The 18,136-nt window shown below is 41.5% G+C and overlaps 1 protein-coding gene across 1 annotated transcript in view; it reads left to right on the top strand.

The window, feature by feature from the left end:
• The window catches only part of AOAH (acyloxyacyl hydrolase), a 170,954-nt gene that overhangs the window by 109,778 nt on the left and 43,040 nt on the right, over positions 1–18,136 (top strand). Inside the window, exons 12-19 of the mRNA XM_044293042.1 lie at positions 2,461–2,552; positions 3,403–3,485; positions 5,878–5,914; positions 8,575–8,649; positions 12,004–12,176; positions 13,081–13,139; positions 13,463–13,522; positions 16,550–16,646. Coding sequence (XP_044148977.1) covers positions 2,461–2,552; positions 3,403–3,485; positions 5,878–5,914; positions 8,575–8,649; positions 12,004–12,176; positions 13,081–13,139; positions 13,463–13,522; positions 16,550–16,646 — 676 coding nt within the window. The remainder of the gene's footprint in view (positions 1–2,460; positions 2,553–3,402; positions 3,486–5,877; positions 5,915–8,574; positions 8,650–12,003; positions 12,177–13,080; positions 13,140–13,462; positions 13,523–16,549; positions 16,647–18,136) is intronic.

Raw genomic sequence — 18,136 nt, forward strand, 5'->3', positions numbered from 1 at the left:
ACAATTGCATCCAAGGCCTCCTCTGCTTCAGAAGGGGATCTAAAGGTAATAGTTTCGCCGCGCGCTCTGTGGATCTTTAGAACCGCAGGGAAAAGAAGTTGAAACCTGATGTCCCTTTGGTAAAGTGCAGTACAGACTGGGCTGAAGGCCTTGCGCTTCTTCGCCACCTCAGCCGAAAAGTCCTCAAATAATAAGATTCTATGACCTCTGATAGTTATCTGGTGCCTTCTCCTGCGAAAACTGCGAAGTAGGGCCACCTTGTCATTGAAGTCCAGCAATTTAAAAATTACTTGACGAGGCCGTCCATCCCCCCCTCGTGGAGATTCCTTATTAGAGAGCTTAGTAGCGCCCCTATCCGGGCCAATCCTGTGGGCCCGCTCCACCCGACAGAAAAACTTTAAGCCCAGGGCCTCCGGCAAGTCCTTTTCACATATATCCAAAAGGTCTGGTTGCGTTACGGACTCAGGCAGCCCCACCAACCTCAGATTGTTGCGGCGGGACCTATTCTCCAGGTCATCCACTTTAAATCTCAAATAATCCAGGGACTGCTGTTGGGCTTTTAACATGGATTCAGCGTCCCCTGCTTGCTGCTGTAAAGAACGCAGCTCTTTCTCCAGGGCCCCCACTTGCACGCTGGTTTGATTGACCTCCTCCCTCAAGGAGTTAAAAGAGGCCATTATTGTCGTTTCCAGCGTTTTCTGGATATCCGGCATGATCCGCATTGCCACTTCAATGGCTAGCTGTTTATAGTCTAAAGGGACCGAGCCACCCAGGGGGGACCCCTCACCCTGAGAACTCTGGGAGCCCTCCTCCCGAAAAATCAGTGGCTGAGAGTCCGCCATTTTTGCCGCGCTCTGTGAGGCTGCCATCTGCGCACCTGTAAACTTCTGCCCGCTCCGGAGAAGATATCTGTCCATCAGTTCCTCGGTCCACGCAAGCGGTGCCAGTCGGACGTCTCCTAGGGCCGAAGATCAGTGCCCTGCGCTGCAAAATGAAAGCGGTGGTCGGCGGTAAGCAGGAGCTCCGTGCACTGCGTCCTCACATGGCGGCGCCGGAACCGGAAGTCCCCCTCCTTCCTTTTCAAGCATTCGGCACACCTAGGAGCTGACACAGCACACCTAGGACTAGTAACACCCCTAATGATTTAAATATAAAGGCAATAGGCAGTGGCATACATAGATAAGTAAGGGCCCCATAGCAAGGATCAAACCAGGCCCCCCACACAGGACAGTAGGTTTCTGCCTAAACCCCTTTCAATGACCCTTGGGCCATTTTTCCACTGCCTTATTTACGAAAAGTTGTTCCTTTAGACGGTAGAGTCCTGACCAAGTTTTTACCTCCAGTAGAAAAGGAGATAATCCCAACTAAGGCTGGGCCCCCTCTTGCCCTGGGCCCCATAGCAGTCGCATGGTCTGCCGCTATGGTAGTTACGCCCCTGGCAACAGGTAATCATAGAAAAGAGTCAATCAGTGTGTCCAGCAGAAGTTATGCTTAGTTGGATTTGACCCCAGTGCTAACCAATGAGCCACCATGCAGCACTGATAAAGTTGTATCATTCAATCAGACTTAAATAGAGCGGACAAATGGAATGTCATTCAGGAACCCAGGAAGACAAAAATTGCACCTAACTAACAAAAACGTCAGTAGCCAAAAAACTGCTTGTGTGCCCTGCATTTCATATTTATCATAGATCTTCAGCCAACATCTGGACCTGGTGTCTTTACTTAAAAATAAAAACGCACTTAAAAACCCAATTGCAAAATATGCCACAGAAAAATTCAGAAAGTGCAAGAAAATGCCAGCAAAAACCAGGCTAGCTTTGTATTTCTCATGCAGTAGTTAGTGCATGAAAAAGGCTCATTTTGAGCTGAAATGTTGCATTTAAATGAGGAACAGTGCAACACGTTTTGAGAGTGTGCCACTCCCTCTGCTTGAAAAAGAGAGTGGCACGTTCTTGAAATGCGTTGCACTGTTATCATCTCATCATGCACTTAGCTTTAAGTTTTTCCCCATTAAACCAGTGTTATAGCAGCAATGCTCTATTTTAGCTCCATTTTTTATCCTCATCGTCTCTTCACCTATATGCTTAAGGCCTTCATGGAACAACCGCCTTGAACAGTAATCCAGTTCCAGCCATAGTACACAGAGTTTTAGTTGTTGAGTCTAGTTGAAGTTCACCCTGGAAGTCACATGTGAGAATTCTAACTACAAGAACTAATGTCTATAAGAGACATTTCCTGGGAACTTGTTCTCTCTTCTCCATTTTATTGTCACTTAGTAAATTACAGACTCTGCAGGTATTTCCAGTCCTCACTGAGTGATGACTCACGAATCAGACTTTCATTTAATGTCATTCGTACTTACAGCTCAAGGAAAAAACAATGAGAGAAAAAGCACATTCTCCACCAAATCTAGTATTAATGTAATATATAATATATACACTATTCTTTTATTGTTTAGAGCTCATTTTCAAACATGGCGCTTGCTATTTCTAATGAACTTGACTGGCCTCAGTTTTCTTTATACACTGGATTTCAGAACTCAACAATCGGGTAAGACACTGGACTGTAAATTATATATAGTAAATTAAAGTCTCCTGAAGAAAAAGATAATTCAGAAATCTGTCATCCCTTTTAAATGATCACAATAATCGTTCCTTGAGGATTATCTAAATAGGCAAAGGTTCAAATTGTGCACACTCTAAATGAAAATAGTGCATGCAGTCTCATCTTGAGCTCTCCAGGTCAGTATGAAGCATTAAGGGGATATCACTCACAAAATCAGGGGCACAGCTATAAGGGGTAGCAGTTGCTACTAAGACTAGAAGCCTGAGTGGGCTCAAAGACCAGATAAGAAGACAACAGAATTATAGAAAGTACATGCAGGTCAAGTTACACCTCTGGCTGGAGGGAAGGGGATAAAGTCAAGATTTTGACATGGTGGGGGTGCCTTTCAATTTTTGCCTCAGGCAGCACGAAGGCTATGTGCTTCCTTGCTTCTGGCCACAAAGCACAGAGAGAAGGGGGCCCAAGCTAAACTCTTGCCCAGGGCCCATGAGACTTTAGCTGCGCCCCTGCACAAAAAACAAGGTAAACTCCAGTACAAAGTGATCAGGGTGAGGAAGTGAGCAACTGTATTCGCCTTTAGCTGACAATTTTGATGCAGAAAACTCTGCCTGCATTAGTGCCCAAGAAAAAGATGATTATTCAGGATGCAGGGGTACAGCTAGTAAGAAATCCAGTAACAGTGCCTCTCATTCTTTAACACAAGTAATAAAATATAGTACAAGCAGTAAAGAAATATGTTTTAAAAAAGCTTTCAGGTGACAGCAATCTAGTATATAGCCTGTTCTGTCCACTAGAATATCGCTGCTTCTAAGTGACAGGTATTTCTTTTCTTTAGGGGATGGACACAGTCATTATATCTACGGTTAAGAGAATGGAACCGTTGCAACCACAGAGATTACCAGAACATAGCTAGGAATGGTATGTATCTTTACATTGAGAAAAATAATCCTGACGGCACTATTAAATCCTCACAGAGAACTATTTACGTACAAATGCAAGGGAATCAAACTAGTTGTGGATACATACTGTAAGGGTATGGCTACATGGTCAGGTTTTCTGATGAAGTTTTGGAAGCCAAAACCAGGAGTGAATTCAGAAAAGTTGTATCTGTTCTTTATACTTCCTTTCTTTTTATGATCCACTTCTGATTATAACTTCCAAAGCTACATCAAAAATGTGATCATGCAGCCATTGCCTAAGTCCAAACAGGAATACACTAGCAGGCTTGGACTGGCCCACAGTGGAACAGGTAAATCTTCTGGTGGACCCTTGAGCAAGGTGGCCCCTAGTCCCTCGCCCCCTGCACAAGTGGCACATGGCACAGTAGACTTACTGCACTACATATTGATAATTAGCATACAGCACCTCAACCAGCCTAGGTCTGCATATAAAAAACTGGGCAGATTATTTAACAAACTACCCAGTTGATTATTATAGAAGCATCAGATGCTGAGATGACTTGTAGGTACAGAGTCAGGCCAACCAGTATCCTCTTTCTCCAGGGACCTGCCTTTTACTGCAGGGACGCCAGTAAGAAATCATAATGCAGCATCTTTCTGCTGCTGCCGATGGATGATTAGGTAGGATTTTCCTATAGCTTTACAGTGGGCCCCCAAAAATAATTTTATTGGTGGGCCCAAGGCATCCCTTTCTGATACTGTGTACTATATCATACTACTGCATATCATATATCAAGATTTTGCTGCCAAAAAAAAGACTAGTACTCTTATCACATCACATTTGTGGCATCCATTTCATGTACAGTATACACTGGTAAATATATTCAGACATATACCCTGATCAATATTTGTAAAAGTATACCATGTATACCAGCCTAGGACACTCTTTTAGCATCCCTAGTGGGCTATGAGTGCATTCAGGCAACGCGCCAGGAGCATTTCCCAGTGCGTATGCCATATAACATACATAGCAATCACTGAATGCACATGTATATTACCTTGAAATCTTAAAGTAAGCTTCTTTATTTTTAAAAGGTTTGTAACTATATGTAAAAGTTGAGTATCTTTAGAAAACAAATCATTAATTTGTTTTCTCCATTGACATAAATGGCCGTTTTCACTCTGTTGTGTGACTAGAGATAAATGGTTTTACCAGATTGCTGATCCACCAGTCCATAAAATATTCTGAACAAATCTCAGACCAGACAAGTGAATTAACTCAGTTATTCTAATATCAACTTACAAAAATGGGCTCAGTAGGAACTAGTCTTATGAAAACACATCAGAAAATGTTAATACCTCCAAAGAACAAACAAGATCTCAAATGTTTATTGAATGGGCACACTTTATTTAATTGATGTAACAACTCAATAAAACATGTAAAAATGGAGCATCCACAAATAAATGCAGAGCACATGGGGCCAATAAAAGAGCTGATCAAATATTAGTGTACCAATGATTACAAGATCACAGGTATATATAAGTACATGGACTCCATACCACACTATACCAATGAAGGTCTCTAGGTAGGACAATAAATTGCAGACCAATGCTATATATAAAGTGGTAAGTGCTAAACCAATATGGAACATATCAATCCAAGACCACATGGAGAATAAATAGCATGAACTATATATGAATAATCATACTGACTACCAGGCCATAGACCCTACAGGGAAATTTTCCTGTGGGCCATTGCCCAGGGGCCGACAAGCCCTCCTCACAGCCAATGGCTAGGTACATAGTGATCTGAAGCTCTGAGCATTAATGAATACTAGAGGTATCAGGTGCTCTTGCCCCTGGCTGGCAGCCGCAGGTATCCTCGTGCATTCAACTGTATCGCCATCCTCAGGACAGTGATACAGTTGAATACTGCAGCAGGGGTATTTTGTTCTACACTGTGGTGTTTGGTTCTGCTGAGGCAGTATTTTGTGCTGCACTATGGTATTGCTGGCCCTACCTACTTCTGCTTGCCCTGCTTTCTGTCATTTTGGACCCACCTACAACATGGGGCCAATTTTAGTTTTTTTTCCAGGGCCACTTTAAGTTTCTAGTTGGCCCCTGCAGATTACAATGCTTTTCTGCCCATCAGTGTGGTTTTTAACATAAAGTAGTTCTGCTATAATTAGCAGCCACTGATGTTATTAATAAAGTACTTTTTAATTTACCATAGCATTTTTACCTTGTGTGATCTAGTATAAACAGCTAAATGTTGAAGACTACATATATTTTTTTATTTAAAATCACGTTCCACCTCAGTTCTTCTTCCGTCTTGTTATTATCCAAGCATTTATCAAATTAGTGAAAGGAACATTACCAGATTTAGATTTTCCTATTTTATTTTTTGACAGGAGGATCATCAGAAAATTTACAGAAATATTTGAAAAGGTAATCCTAAGCCTTCTATTAGATATTGCTTTGGGATGTGCATTACCAATTGTATTGTCCTACCAGGACACTACTAGTAGATAAATGGCAAATAGTTTTTGCTGTTTGATATATTAACATCTCTCTGCATTCAATGGAGCATGCTGTATTCTTTGTAGTGTTTTACCTTTACTTGTTGAAAACACTGGTAGTAGTCTTTAAATATGTCTTGGGCATGTACTGGTGTGGCTGGACCACATTCCCTGATCTTTTCTAGTGAGGAGAACACAGCTTGAACACAGTTATTGTTTTTCCACTATGCTCATTCCAATGTGAGATGATCCTGTGAGGATAACACTTCAGTTACGGGCCTCATAGCATGGACTAAGTTTTAGGCTTCTGGCCTAGCTTAGCATATCTTGCAGCTGTTAAACTGCTTGTGATTTTAAGCTCTGCTCCTCACTGCTAAGAATTATGGAAAACAAGGACTACCACCTCAATGTTTTCTACTACTAATTAAATTATGTCTTGGGCATGTACTGGTGTGGCTGGACCACATTCCCTGATCTTTTCTAGTGAGGAGAACACAGCTTGAACACAGCCATTGTTTTTCCACTGTGCTCAGTTCCAATGTGAGATGATCCTGTGAGGTTAACACTTCAGTTACGGGCCTCATAGCATGGACTAAGTCTTAGGCTTCTGGCCTAGCTTAGCATATCTTGCAGCTGTTATACTGCTTGTGATTTTAAGCTCTGCTCCTCACTGCTAAGAATTATGGAAAACAAGGACTACCACCTCAATGTTTTCTACTACTACTCCCATGCTCAAACAATGCATCATAATCAACTGGAAAACTGTTCCAAATCCTGGAGCATACAGTCTGTTATAGAAGGAAATGAGGTGACTGGGAAGAAATGCTCAACAGCACATTGGATTCTCTTAGAGGAGCATTTCAAAGCTGTAATTCATAGCTTGTGCAACATACAGTCCTGATCAAAAGTTTAAGACCACTTGAAAAATTGCAAAAAATTATATTTAGCATGGCTGGATCTTAACAATGTTCCAAGTAGAGCTTCAACATGCAACAAGAAGAAATGGGAGTGAGACAAAACATTTTTTGAGCATTCAATTTAATGAAAACAACGAATAAACTGAAACAGGCTGTTTTTCAGCTGATCAAAAGTTTAGGACCACACCTCCAAAAAAAAAAAAAGAAACCCCCCTCAAAACAGAAATCCAACTTCCAAACATGAACCCAGTAATGAGTAGCTCCGCCGTTATTGTTTATCACTTCAAAAAATCGTTTCGGCATGCTTGATGCAAGCAGTTTCCATGAGGTGAGTGGGAACATTTCTCCAAGTGGTGAAGACGGCCGCACGAAGGCCATCTACTGTCTGGAACTGTTGTCCATTTTTGTAAACTCCCCTTGCCATCCATCCCCAAAGGTTCTCAATTGGATTTAGATCAGGGGAACACGCAGGATGGGCCAAAAGAGTGATGTTATTCTCCTGGAAGAAGTCCCTTGTCCTGCGGGCATTGTGAACTGTAGAGTTGTCCTGCTGAAAAACCCAGTCGTTACCACACAGACGAGGGCCCTCAGTCATGAGGAATGCTCTCTGCAACATCTGGACATAGCCAGCGGCCATTTGACACCCCTGCACTTCCTGAAGCTCCATTGTTCCACTGGAGGAAAAAGCACCCCAGACCATTATGGCGCCCCCTCCACTGTGGCGCGTAGAAAACATCTCAGGTGGGATCTGCTTGTCATGTCAGTAACGTTGGAAACCATCAGGACCATCAAGGTTAAAGAAAAAATCATCAGAGAATAAAACTTTCTTCCACCTTTGAATGTCCCATGTTTGGTGCTCTCTTGCAAAGTCCAAACAAGTAGTTCTGTGGCGTTCAAGGAGACGAGGTCTTTGAAGACGTTTTTTGTTTTTGAAGCCCTTCAGTCTCAGATGCTGTCTGATGGTTATGGAGCTGCAAGTCAGCACCAGTAAGGGCCTTAATTTGGGTCGAGGATCGTCCAGTGTCTTGACGGAAAGCCAATTGGATCCTTCGGCTCAGTGCTGATGACATTTTTTGGGGTCTTCCACTTGACTTTTTTGTTCCTTAACCCTCAGGATTATTTAAGAAATTCCAAATTACTGTCTTACTGCGTCCCACCTCAGCAGCGATGGCGCGCTGTGAGAGACCCTGCTTATGCAGTTCAACAACCCGACCATATTCAAAAAGGGAGAGTTTTTTTGCCTTTGCCATCACAACATGTGACTACCTGACAGAAAATGACAATGAATCCACATCTTTGCACAGATTTGGCCTTTTAAAGGCATGTGGTCCTAAAATTTGGATCAGCTGAAAAACAGCCTGTTTCAGTTTAATAGTTATTTTCAATTAATTGAATGCTCACATTTTTTTGTCTCACTCCCATTTCTTCTTTTTGCATGTTAAAGCTCTACTTGGAACCTTGTTAAGATCCAACAATGTAAAATATGATTTTTTGCCATTTTTCAAGTGGTCTTAAACTTTTGATCAGGACTGTATGTATCAATGAATGACAATAGACTGCTTTATAACTTCCTAAAGAATATGATATTTATCATGGAGTTGTACAAACAACATAATTCAGTGCATTCTCAAGTTGCACCGGGTTTTCAATAATTCACTTTTTATTATTTCAGTATGGCGAGAGATCAGAAACTCGATAAACCTGCAATAGTTTTCTATGCCATGATTGGTAATGATGTCTGCAATCAGTACGTATTAATCAGATAAAATATGGATGATGTATATATTGTTTTAGGCTTGAGCTACTAGAGTTTTTGCAGTGCTTATAAGTGATTTAGGCTACTTTCACACTAGCGTTAATATTTTCCGGTATTGCGATCCGTCATAGGGTCTCAATTCCGGAAAAAAAATGCTTCCGTTTTGTCCCCATTCATTGTCAATGGGGACAAAATGTAACTGAATAGAACTGAGTACTCCGAAATGGATTCAATTTCGTTCTCATATTAGAGAGCAAACCGCAGCAGGCTGCAGTTTGCTTTCCATCCTGGGATGCGGAGCAATGCAAGTCAATGGGGACAGATCCGTTTTCTCTGACACAATCGGACACAATAGAAAATGGATCCGCCCCCCATGGACTTTCAATGGTGTTCATGACGGATCCGTCTTGGCTATGTTAAAGATAATACAACCGGAACCGTTCATAACGGATGCAGATGGTTGTATTATCAGTAACGGAAGCAGTATTTGCTTGAACCCTGCCGGATCCAGCAAAAACGCTAGTGTGAAAGTAGACTTAAATGGTCACTGTACTTTCAAACAAATTTTTATAAATCAATAGACAGAGAAAAATGTCTTTGTTCTAAAGTTATCAGTTGTTTTCTTTTCATCCCCCTCCCTTTTTTAAATGAGGAGATGTCCATCTTGTGAGACCAGAACAGGCTACCTACTCACTGGAGGATCAAATTACATCATCCTGTAGAGGTATATGGAGAGGGTAGGTGTGAGGAACAGTGCTCTCCACCCACCCTCCACCCACCAGCTCATAGACAATTGAGAATTAGAGATGCAGCAAATAAAGGAGAAAACTGTTAAAAATGACAGATAATGTCATATTATGGATGGATATAATGCTATCAATCATGTGTACATATATGGCAGCTTATTTCAAAATGTTATGCAACAGTTTAGGGTACTTTTACACTAGCGGCAGGACGGATCCGACAGGCTGTTCACCCTGTCGGATCCCTCCTGCCGCTATTTCGCCGGACTGCTGCTCCGTCCCTATTGACTATAATGGGGATGGGGCGGAGCTCCGGCGCAGCACAACAGTGCACGGTGAGAGGCCGCCAGACTAAAAAGTCGGACATGTAGCACTTTTAGTGCTTTGCCGTGCTGTGTCGGAGCTCCGGCCCCAGTCCCCATTATAGTCAATGGGGATGGAGCGGCAGTCCGGCGGCACGGCGAAATAGCGGCAGGACACATCCGACAGGGTGAACAGCCTGTCGGATCAGACCTGCCGCTAGTGTGAAAGTAGCCTTAGGTACTCTTTAACTATATAAAGCAGTATGTTTAGGTGACAGAACCTCTCTACCCAACTGTTTGCATAGACACATAGCTGTGCTTCACCTGCTTTTCTTTTGCTGATCCGATGCTCTGTTCTTGAGTTATGTTTGTTTTTCTTAATATTAGGCCTTTGGTGCAATGAGGGCATCACCTGTGCTCTTGTTGCAGCCAAGCTTCACTCTGTGGCCAGCCCCTCCCTAGCTGCTTTCACTGACAGGGCCAGGCAATGGCAAAGCAGCCAGGGAAGGGCTAGGCAGAGGTTTCAGCAGAGGGCACAGGTAGAAGCAGCGAGGTGTGCGCTCACTACAGTGTATATTGTAGAAATCAGAATCCATGCACTGCATATATGGCTATGGTGTAGGCATTCTGTGTGCACTACAGTGAAGAGCCCTTCTGGTAGGCCTGAACTGTGGGGTCCACTTTTTCTTGTAAAACAATAAAATCAATAAAGAAATGATATTACAAAAAATATTTTTGGTATTTCAAACAATTTAAAAAAATTCTTGAAAGTTTAGGTATACTGACTTAAGGTATATTTACTTAAATGTGGCTAAGCTGCAACAAGGCCATCACTAAAGGTCTCTTTTAGCAGCTGATCAGCGGGGGTCCTGGGCGTCACCCCCCCCCCCTTCCCCTCCCCCGCAGATCTGATACTGATAGCCTATTGTGAGGTTATAAATATATTTTCCTGGGTAACCCCTTTAAGACTATTTTAAAGTTGCTTCAACTTTATAAATGATTCATGCATTAGAGCAATAAAATAAAATCACAGAACTATAGTGGCCAATATGGGGGAACTGCCCAAGCCCCAAACACAGCGTGTTTCTCATTGGGCGAGCAGTCCCACCACATGTGAACCACAGAAATACAGTGGCAAGTATGGGGGAGCTGCCTCATGAAACCCCAAACACTGTAGCGTGTTTCTCATTGGGGGAGCAGTCCCACCGCATGTTGACCGCAGCAAACGACCATCCCCAGCAAATAATGCGTACAAAGGAGGATGCCAGCGCAGTCCACATGCACCACAGAAGCATCCTACACAGACTGGAGCATTGTGCGGATGAAAATACAATGATATAAATCACTGAAAAAAATGCACCAAACGGATATATCACTGACTATACTAGCTGGTCATACAAGCAGATATTAAAAGCTGAGACTTTTGCCAATATAGTCCTGTCAGGAAGATATCGGAGCCCATCATGCACCAATTGGCAATTGAACATTCTTTTGCACCTGGAGACCTCCATCACATGGTCTGATATGGGTGTGGCTCAGTCTTGCTTTGTTCACATTGCATTAGTTGTCCTGCTATGCGGTTGTGTGGAAGCTTGGCTGTGAGCTGGATTTCATCACCTTCAGACCGTGTTCACACCATAGTTAGTGCACCAGAGTTAGCGCAGTGGTAGGACCCCTTGCCATGCTGAGTGACCGTGACGTGGTGCATGATGGGCTCTGATATCTTCCTGACAGGAATATATTGGCAAAAGTCTCAGCTTTTAATATTATATGTATTGAATGTGTGCCTTTATTTGGCAATTGAACATTCTTTTGCACCTGGAGACCTCCATCACATGGTCTGATATGGGTGTGGCTTAGTCTGGCTGTGTTCACATTGCATTAGTTGTCCTGCTATGCGGTTGTGTGGAAGCTTGGCTGTGAGCTGGATTACATCACCTTCAGACCTTGTTCACACCATAGGTAGCTTAGTGGTAGGACCCCTTGCCATGCTGAGTGACCGTGACGTGGTGCATGATGGGCTCCGATATCTTCCTGACAGGAATATATTGGCAAAAGTCTCAGCTTTTAATATCTGCTTGTATGACCAGCTAGTATAGTCAGTGATATATCCGTTTGGTGCATTTTTTTCAGTGAGAGCAATAAAATAGTTGCAAAGATGCCCATAGTCTCTATGGCATGTTTGAGCGCTGCTCTATAGAGAACACAATACAATACAAGAGGGCATGTAAAAATATGTGATACATAATGGATTCCTGCCAATAAAAAACTGTAAATAATCTATATCACTTGTCCTTAAGTTTATCAGACACACTGAAACACATGACGACTCCTAAGGACATGAAGATTAATGTCATGAAGCAACTGGAGTACTTGGATATGAATTTGCCCAAAGGAAGTCATGTGATTTTAATGTCACTAGCAGATGGACGTTTTCTCTGGAATAACTTACATGATAGATATCACCCATTAGGTAATCTATACTTAATGTATTGCTTCCATATACCTACTTTGTAGAGATATCAGTGGCATATCTGCCATAAAGGCATACTTTGCCTCTGCTATAGAGCCTGTGGCGAAAAAAAGGCCTAGCATTGAATTGCTCCTACTGCTTCATTTTACTTCATCATTGAATGAAATTGTAAAATCTGCTAAAAAATTTAACTCCAAATAAATTCAATGAGAGCTATGAATCTATATGAAGTGTGCTCTACCTAGTGGTGGCTACATGTAGCCAGAATATTATTATGTAAGCATTTAGTGCAAAAGTATGTTATGTAAAGCTATCTATCCTATGTATCTACTGTATGTTATGTACAGCTATCTATCCTATCTATCTACTGTATCCATCTATCTTTAGATTTTGTGTGTGCTGTGCTGATGAGTGAAATGTCAGCTTAAAGGCAAATTTTTTGGGGCAATTTTTACTATTATTGCATTATACTCATTTTAAGCTAAAAGTGTTTTTTTGAATTGGTCTTTATTAAAAATATGGAGTCCTTTTTTTTGTACATAGCTGAGATGCTCTAGTAGCACCCTTTGGATTTTCTTTTTTTTTTTTCGTTAGACCAGGAGCTGATAGACTCCTTACCTTTGCTCTCTGACCTTATAATCACTCATTATAGTGCAGTTCATATCTTACTGATAACAATATGGCTTAAATAAGTGTTTATGACCTCTCAGTAATTTAGAGATAATGTTTATTAGATGACCAGCACAAAGTGAAAGTACAAGTCCTAATGCTAGAAAAACAGTTAAGACTTTGTGACATAGCGGCTTAATATTTTTAATAAAGGCCAATTGAAAAAAAAAAATTGGGCAAAAATTTGCCTCCGAAGGTGTACATAGCCTTTAAATTTATGTTTTATCTTGAACAGGACAATTAAATAAGGACATCACATATGCACAGTTCTACAGCTTCCTGAGCTGTCTTAAGGTAACCAAAATGTTCAATTTTTTTATATAGGACTCTATGTAATAGTTTTTCTCCCAGAGCAACAACAGAAGCTGATTATTTTCTCCTTGTTCTATTTATTTGGAATGGTCATGTGTAAAGGCTCATTGGTTTGAAAAACTGCAATGACACCTGATTTATGACACTCTTTCACCTCATTAAAAGTGAGCTGAGTTAACAGTCACTGCTTCAGTTTTTCAGGTCTCATTGAATTATTTTTGTTCTTCTTTCATCTGAATTGATTTGCATAATAATCATATTCTTTATACTGAATTTAAATTATGTGTTATTTGCTCTAATTATAGAGTAATCCATGTGAAGGTTGGATGAACAAGAATGAAACTATTCGAAACCTAACCACAGAGGTAAGAATTATGGTCTACAGAAAGTATATGATTTACCTCTAGTTGTGTTAAAATGAATAGGCTTATTGTATTTGCCATTGTGCGCTGTATGGCTCAAGATATGTGCATGACCCTTCTAATTGGTGGATTTAGCCATTTTAGTCACACTTATTAAAAAGGGCACAATATTAACTATACGCCATGCTATCATTAGCGTTGGAATGGGTTCTGAAGAACTCAGTAACTTTGACAGGGTACCACTTCCAATATGTTACCTTGACATGTACTTACCTTGCTGGGGTTGCTGTTCTAAATGCAAATCTCCAGCAGCAACAAATGTGTAGCTACAAAGTCAAAAACACCTTATAGGGAGGGCACATGGTGCACATGGGCACATGGTACCCAACATCCCTCTCGGATGAGCAAGAAAAGGTAGAGAGATAACAAGGCTTTCTTAAGTGTAAATATATAACGTGTGAAGCCATCTCTTCTGTATGTGGCAACATATGATCTAGATTCAATCTGAGTTTGTTCGAAATTATAGATAATTTAAGATGACATAGTAGTAACAGAGTGTGGAACTGTGTGAAAATTGCCTGTCCTTGATTGTAAGGCTGGCCATGTGCATTTTGTTTGCGGAAAGCTGTTTCTCCAATCCACCCATACAAATAAAAGTGCTGAACGGGGAGTGGGGAGAAAGCCGATGCCAGTTACCTCTGACAGTCGCTTACCTCCCCAAGAACTAAATGATCTGGTGGTTGAAATCCAACTGCTCAATCCTTAAAGTGCCTTGAAAAATCCCAATCTTTCCTGTTACACCCACAAACTTAAATCTGTTTAATGGGATTTTATGTGATAGACCAACACAAAGTAGCAAGTATGTGTGAATAGAAAATGATACATTGTTTTCAAAATATTTAAAAAATAAAAATCTGAAAAGTGTGGCATGCATTTTTATTCAGCCCCTGTACTCTGATACCCCCTAAATAAAATGCAGGGTGACCAATTGCCTTCAGAAGTCACCTAATTAGCAAATAGAGTTCATCTGTGCATAATTTATTCTCAGTATAACTACAGCTATTCTGTGAAGGCCTCAGAGGTTTGTTAGTGGACATTAGTGATCAAACAGCACACAGGAATACACCACACAGGTCAGGGATAAGGTTGTGGAGAAGTGTAAAGTAGGGTTAGGTTATAAAAAAAATATCCCAAGCTCTCACAGAGCACTGTTCAATTCATCATCCAAAAATGTAAGGAGTATGGCACAACTGCAAATCTACCAAGACATGGCCGTCCACCTAAACTGACATCCGAGGCAAGAAGAGCACTAATTAGAGAAGCAGCCAAGAGGCCCATGGTCCACTGTGGAGGAGCTACAGAGATATCCACAGCTCAGGTGGGCGAAACTGTCCACAAGACAACTATTAGTCGTGTCCTCCACAAATCTAACCTTTATGGAAGAGTGTCAAGAAGAAGCCATTTTTGAACACAAACCATAAGATGTCCTGTTTGTAATTTTCCACAAGCCGTGTAGAGGACAAAGCAAACATGTGGAAGAAGATGCTCTGATCAGATGAGACCAAAGTTGAACTTGTCAGCCGAAATGCAAAACACTATGTATGGTGGGAGAACTAACATTTTCATCCTTGAAGATGAAATTAGGCCTGTGTTGTTCATGCAGAGGCACAATGTTATTCAAGTAATATGGGCTTGTCACTGTACCATTCACAAAGTATAGGAAAGTTCTGTATTAACTAGACACATCTGCCCACACTGTAACACCACCACCAAAGGCTCGTCTGGTGACAACAGTGGCTGATGCATAGCCCTGTCCTTGACGTCTCCAACATCGTTGGTGGCATCATTTCTGCTCAGCGTGAATCAACCTTCATCAGTGAAAAGCACTGAGGCCTACTGGTCCCTCATCCAGCGTAGATGCTCCCTGGCCCATGCAAAACGATGAGGCTGGTGATCAGGTACTCTTCAAGGTAGTCTAGCACTGAGACCACACTGATGTAAACAGTTTTGAATGGTCTGACGTGACACTTGGGTCCCTCTCACCTCCCTTAAATGTGCCTGGAGTTGTGTGGCATTCATCATCTGGTTCTGCAGGGCATTGTTTACAACGGAGAGGTCATTAGTATGGGATGTGGACAAAGGACGTCCACTTCTATGCCTTTCTGTGACTCTTCCAGTCTCTTTGTATCTCTATTGCAACCTGCTGATGACACTCTATGCTCAGTGGCCACTTCTGTCTGAGAACATCCTGCTTGAAGCCCCACAATGGCGAGGTACTGTTGATCAATTGTTAGGTGTCGTCTTGGTCTCATGATGTCAAAATGTGAACAGCATGATAAGGACTGTTTAAATACCAATTCTAATTGAACCAGGAAATTTATTGGGCGATTCATGGATCAAACACCTGTTGTGAATTTTGCTGTTAAACTCCTCGTTAGAGAACAGCAAGTTGCGTAAAAAGTACTGAAACATTGAACAGTTGGACATGTGCATTCAGAAGTTTAGAAAAGGTCACATTAAAGGGCTTCTGTCACCCCACTAAACTCATTTTTTTTTGTATACTTATAATCCCTAGACTGCCATATTGCCATACATTATGTTATTAATAATTTTCGTTCAGTAGATTTAGCAAAAAACTTACTTTTAAGATATGCTAATTACCTGTCTACCAGCAAGTAGGGCATCTACTTGCTGGTAGCAGCCGCAGAAAACTGCCCCCTCCTTCTGTTGATTGACAGGGCCAGCCACGATCTCCTCCTCCGGCCGGCCCTGTCAGCATTTCAAAAATCGCGCGCCTGTGTTGATTCGGCGCAGGTGCTCTGAGATAAGGAGGCTCGCCTCCTCAGCACTCCCTCAGTGCGCCGATGACGTCACCGAAAAAGAAGAGGTCATCGGCGCAGGTCACCCACAAGCGAAATATCTCAAACTTTTTGTGAGTATTGTATCTATACTAACAAGTTGTAATCTGATATGTAGCATTTTTATTATTTTAGGATTTTGTAGATGATGTTGTTTTACTTTCTATTCTAGAGAGCTGAGCAGCTATCCAGTGTTCTCTGGGAAATAACAACCTCTGTAAAGTTCAGTAACTTTGAACTTAGTTACTATGAAAATCTGTACCAGAAAGGTAAACCTTTCCAACTGCATTTAATGAAACTGAACTGACAAATACTATTACTAATTCATATTTGAAATAAGAATACTTACCACCAATTAGCCTGTTCCCTTGTATCAGACATGCTATATGACACACAGGCTCAGTATGGGTGGTTATAGCATCCCTAGTTTTTGCACAATAATTAATGTTCATAAATAGGAGGAGCCGTCTATTGATGACTCCGCCTATTTGTACCTTTTATATACTAATATCATACTTTCACTATACTTTGCCTTACACTAATCACTAAGCTAACTGCATGCACCTTACTAAACTAACTATCGCTAATAACCACACATTACACAGATAGTTATATCCAACAATACACTACGCACGCAATACACTAACAATACAGTACTATAAATACAGCACTAAACTACACTACGCGGTTCCCAAATTCCACCCACAAACTATCTATACAATACACACACACACGTATTAGCAGCCCACCCCACCTGTCTAATTCTATCCCTAAGAGTACGACGAAGGAGTAGGATTAGGGTAAGGGGAACTAAAGGGTAGGGATCCAGCAATGCAAGGGTTGGATCCAGTAATGCAAGGGTTAATACCTTGCAAGTGATAACAGGGATGCTCCTGTTAGGATACAGCAATGCAAGGGTTAATACCTTGCAAGTGATAGTATAGGGAACAGGGATGCTCCTGTTAGGTGGTTAGGGATTCAGCAATGCCAGGGTTAAGTGTTTTGTGGGGCATGTATTTTCCACAGGGGCCACAATGACCACTAGGGGCAGATGTGCACAGATGCTGGGCACATCTGGGCACATCATCCTATGATGTGGCAGTCAGTGCATGCATATATATCACACATGCATGCACGTATTTGCATGCATGTATGGATATATATGTATGCATACGTCTCAACCCTTCCTCAACAGTAAGATAACTTTATGACACTTACTAATATAGCCTTTGTTGATTTTCTGTGTTGTTTGCTATATTTCATGTCCACTTGGCGTGTAAATCTCCTGTGCTGTCCACACAGGATACCTACACATAAAATGGCCGCTGATGCAGTGTCATGTGACCAGGCAAAAAAAAAATACACCTCACTCAGCCTTTTCCATTCAAATACACCACATAAGTTTAATGCAGGTGCAGTGTATTTGAGTGGAAGAAACTGAATGAGTACCCTGGTCACATGACCCTCCATCAGCAGCCATTTTATGGACAGGACCTCCACAAAATACTTCAAAAACAAGTACGCATACCTTATGAAGTATATAAAATTGCAGAGAATATGAACAATAACTATATTAGTAAGTGCCATTTTGTCATCTTACAATCATATTGCTCAACAGTTACTAGAAAATGGCTCTAGACTGATTCATGTTACCTACACTGATTTATGGTAGTCAACCATGAGGGCAGAGGAGGTTTTTATTTTTTTTGTCAGATGTAGTTTGTATATACTGGTTATGACTGTAGCTAAGAGCAGGTGT

The sequence above is a fragment of the Bufo gargarizans genome, chromosome 5 (genome assembly GCF_014858855.1).
Source record: "Bufo gargarizans isolate SCDJY-AF-19 chromosome 5, ASM1485885v1, whole genome shotgun sequence".
NCBI lineage: Eukaryota > Metazoa > Chordata > Amphibia > Anura > Bufonidae > Bufo > Bufo gargarizans.